General features: G+C 41.8%; 1 protein-coding gene across 1 annotated transcript in view; it reads left to right on the top strand.

The window, feature by feature from the left end:
* KIF14 (kinesin family member 14) overlaps positions 1-2634 on the top strand; it is a 97044-nt gene that overhangs the window by 76228 nt on the left and 18182 nt on the right. The window contains exons 26-27 of the mRNA XM_019502055.1: positions 1432-1590; positions 2421-2543. Coding sequence (XP_019357600.1) covers positions 1432-1590; positions 2421-2543 — 282 coding nt within the window. The remainder of the gene's footprint in view (positions 1-1431; positions 1591-2420; positions 2544-2634) is intronic.

The following is a 2634-nucleotide window of genomic DNA, read 5'->3' as shown; positions in this document are numbered from 1 at the left end:
TGGTGCTGGGGAGAAAAGGGCTCTACCTATTTGCTGTTGATCTCCCCTGATGAGTTTGTAGGCAGCCACCAGGTTCCCCCTCAGCCTCCTCTTGCTGAGGCTGAACAGCCTGTATGTATGCTGTGGATTTCTTCTCCCAAGGTGCAGCGCCCTGCATTTGTCTACGTTGAAGCCCATCCTATTCTCGTCTGCCCGCTTTTGTAGTCTGTCTAAATCAATTTGCAGCCTCTCTCTCCCTTCAAGTGTGTCCACCTCGCCCCACATGTTAATGTCATCAGTGAACTTGGACAGCGTGCTTCCCACCCCCTCGTCCAAGTTGCTGATGAACATGTTAAACAGTGCGGGTCTGAGGACTGATCCCTGGGGTACCCCACTGTTCACATCTCACCAGGTTGAGTACAACCCATCCACCACTACTCTCTGGGTGTGCCCCATCAGCCAATTTTTTACCCATCCAACTGTGTAGGCATCAATGCCACAGTTGTTTAATTTATTGATGAGGATGGGGTGAGAGACAGTGTCAAAGGCCTTCTTAAAGTCTAGAAAGACTACATCCATGGCGATACCATCATCCAAGGATTTAGTTACTTGGTCATAAAAGGCAATTAGGTTGGTCAGGCAGGACCTGCCTTGAACCCATGCTGATTGCCCCTGAGCATGATCTCCCCTGCTGGCCCCCCACAGATGTGCTCCTTGATGATTCTCTCCAAGATCTTCCCGAGCACCGAGGTGAGGCTTACAGGCCTATAGTTACTTGGGTCCTCCTTTCTTCCTTTCTTGAAAATTGGGACCACATTAGCCAGTTTCCAATCCCCCGGCACCTGGCCAGATGACCACGAATGCTCATATGGTCGGGCCAAGGGCTCCATGATGACCCTTGCCAGCTCCCTCAACACCCTTGGGTGGAGGACATCTGGACCTGCAGATTTAAAAATGTCTAGCCCTTCCAGAAGATCCCTAACTACATCTGCCTGCTGGCTAGCCCTGCACTGAAGCACTCTTGTGCCCCAGCTAGCCCCTCCGCAACACATTGAACCAGGTCAGAGCAGCACTGACCTGGCAGACCTGCCCCCTTAGCCCCCTGGATCCCCTGCCAGCTGGTGCTGCTCCAACCTGGCTTAATGGGCTTTGGTCCCAGGTGCACATGTATATGCGGTGCCCAGGAGCAATAAATTCTGGTGCACTATGTACTGGGGTTTATTGCTCTGCATTAATATGCATGTGTAGATGTATAATTCTGTAGTGCACTAGTAACAGTTTTTCTCTCTCTAGTTCTAAATATTTTTGTTCCATTGATTGGTAACAGAGAGATAATGTTGATAACCATTTCAGTATAGTTTCAAGACCTGTTGTATGTATGAAGTTGAAAATATTTGCACTTTCACCACAGAATTTTCCTATCTAAATGATTAATGTGTTTTCATTGCTCAGGGTTGTTGTTCAGATATACCTTCAATGGTAAGCGAAGCTCAGAACAAAATAATACAAACAGTGAAACAAGCAGCAAAACATGTGGGACACTTGGTAGCACTCTCAGGATCTGATCTATACTTTTCTGAAGAGAACAAAGATGACACAACCAGCATACAGGTAAAAAAAGCAGGTTGTTGGAAACAGCAACTTCTAAAATTAGTACTGGAGAAATGTTTTTACATGATGACTACTTCATAGGATAATGCCAAAATAAAGAATATACTTTTATATTAATTGTGTTAAGATTTTCAAATATTAATGTCCTAATATTCACATTTTTATAGTTATTTGGGGTTATTGTATTGGATTTAATCTCTGTCCCCACAATATGGTATGCATCTATAACACAGAATTTGGTCTTGCATCTCATCTTGGTAATTCAACGAAACTTTTTTTTTTTTCAACTTAAATGTTGTTTATAAGCCTAAGTGCTTGTTTTAATTATACATACAAAGGTTATAATGTTTTAATTATACCCTTATGGTAAAAGTTAATGGAACGGTGGATGCAGCTGCACTGCTAAAAAGAAACCCATACATCAGTATAACTCATTTCCATAAGCTATGCCAGTATAAACACCTTCTGTTCTGTGCTTATGTAAGCTGTATCCATACTAGGGTCATAACAATAAAACCAAAAAGCATGCCTCTAACCAACATAGTTGTCCATACATAATTCCTGTAGTCCAGGTCACAGTGCATTGACAGCTGTAATACAGTTGTTTTGTGTTCACACTAATTGCCAGATACTAGAAATTGTTTTATTAAGAGAAGAAAATCTTATCAGTAGAGCTAAGCGTGTGGCATTTTGTGTATTTTTAAGAATGAAGAACATCAGAGTGAAGTCATTTTCTTTCAGTTTGTGTCTGTCATTGATATATTCACTGTAACAATTTGAATATTTTGTCTATTACATGAGCATTAATGTTTTGAACTCTTTTTCTAAAGAGAGATTTTATACTTGCCATTTACGGTGGTGTAGTCTCAGGACTGGAGTTTGTTTTGGCTTCTGTACAGAACAAAATGAGGGAAATGCAGAAAGAACTTTTGAAGCAGTATCCAAAAAATGAGGTGAGTAATGAAAGCAAAGAGTTTTGAGATTTTTTTTTTTTTTTTTTTTTTTTAAGTAGTGGGGGGCTTGGGGGACAGGGGTTAGGGAAAT

This window comes from Gavialis gangeticus, unplaced genomic scaffold, assembly GCF_001723915.1.
Source record: "Gavialis gangeticus isolate Ggan-Ray unplaced genomic scaffold, GavGan_comp1, whole genome shotgun sequence".
Classification (NCBI taxonomy): domain Eukaryota; kingdom Metazoa; phylum Chordata; order Crocodylia; family Gavialidae; genus Gavialis; species Gavialis gangeticus.
Note: the sequence above shows the minus strand (reverse complement) of the source record. Positions and strands in the feature narration are given on the sequence as shown.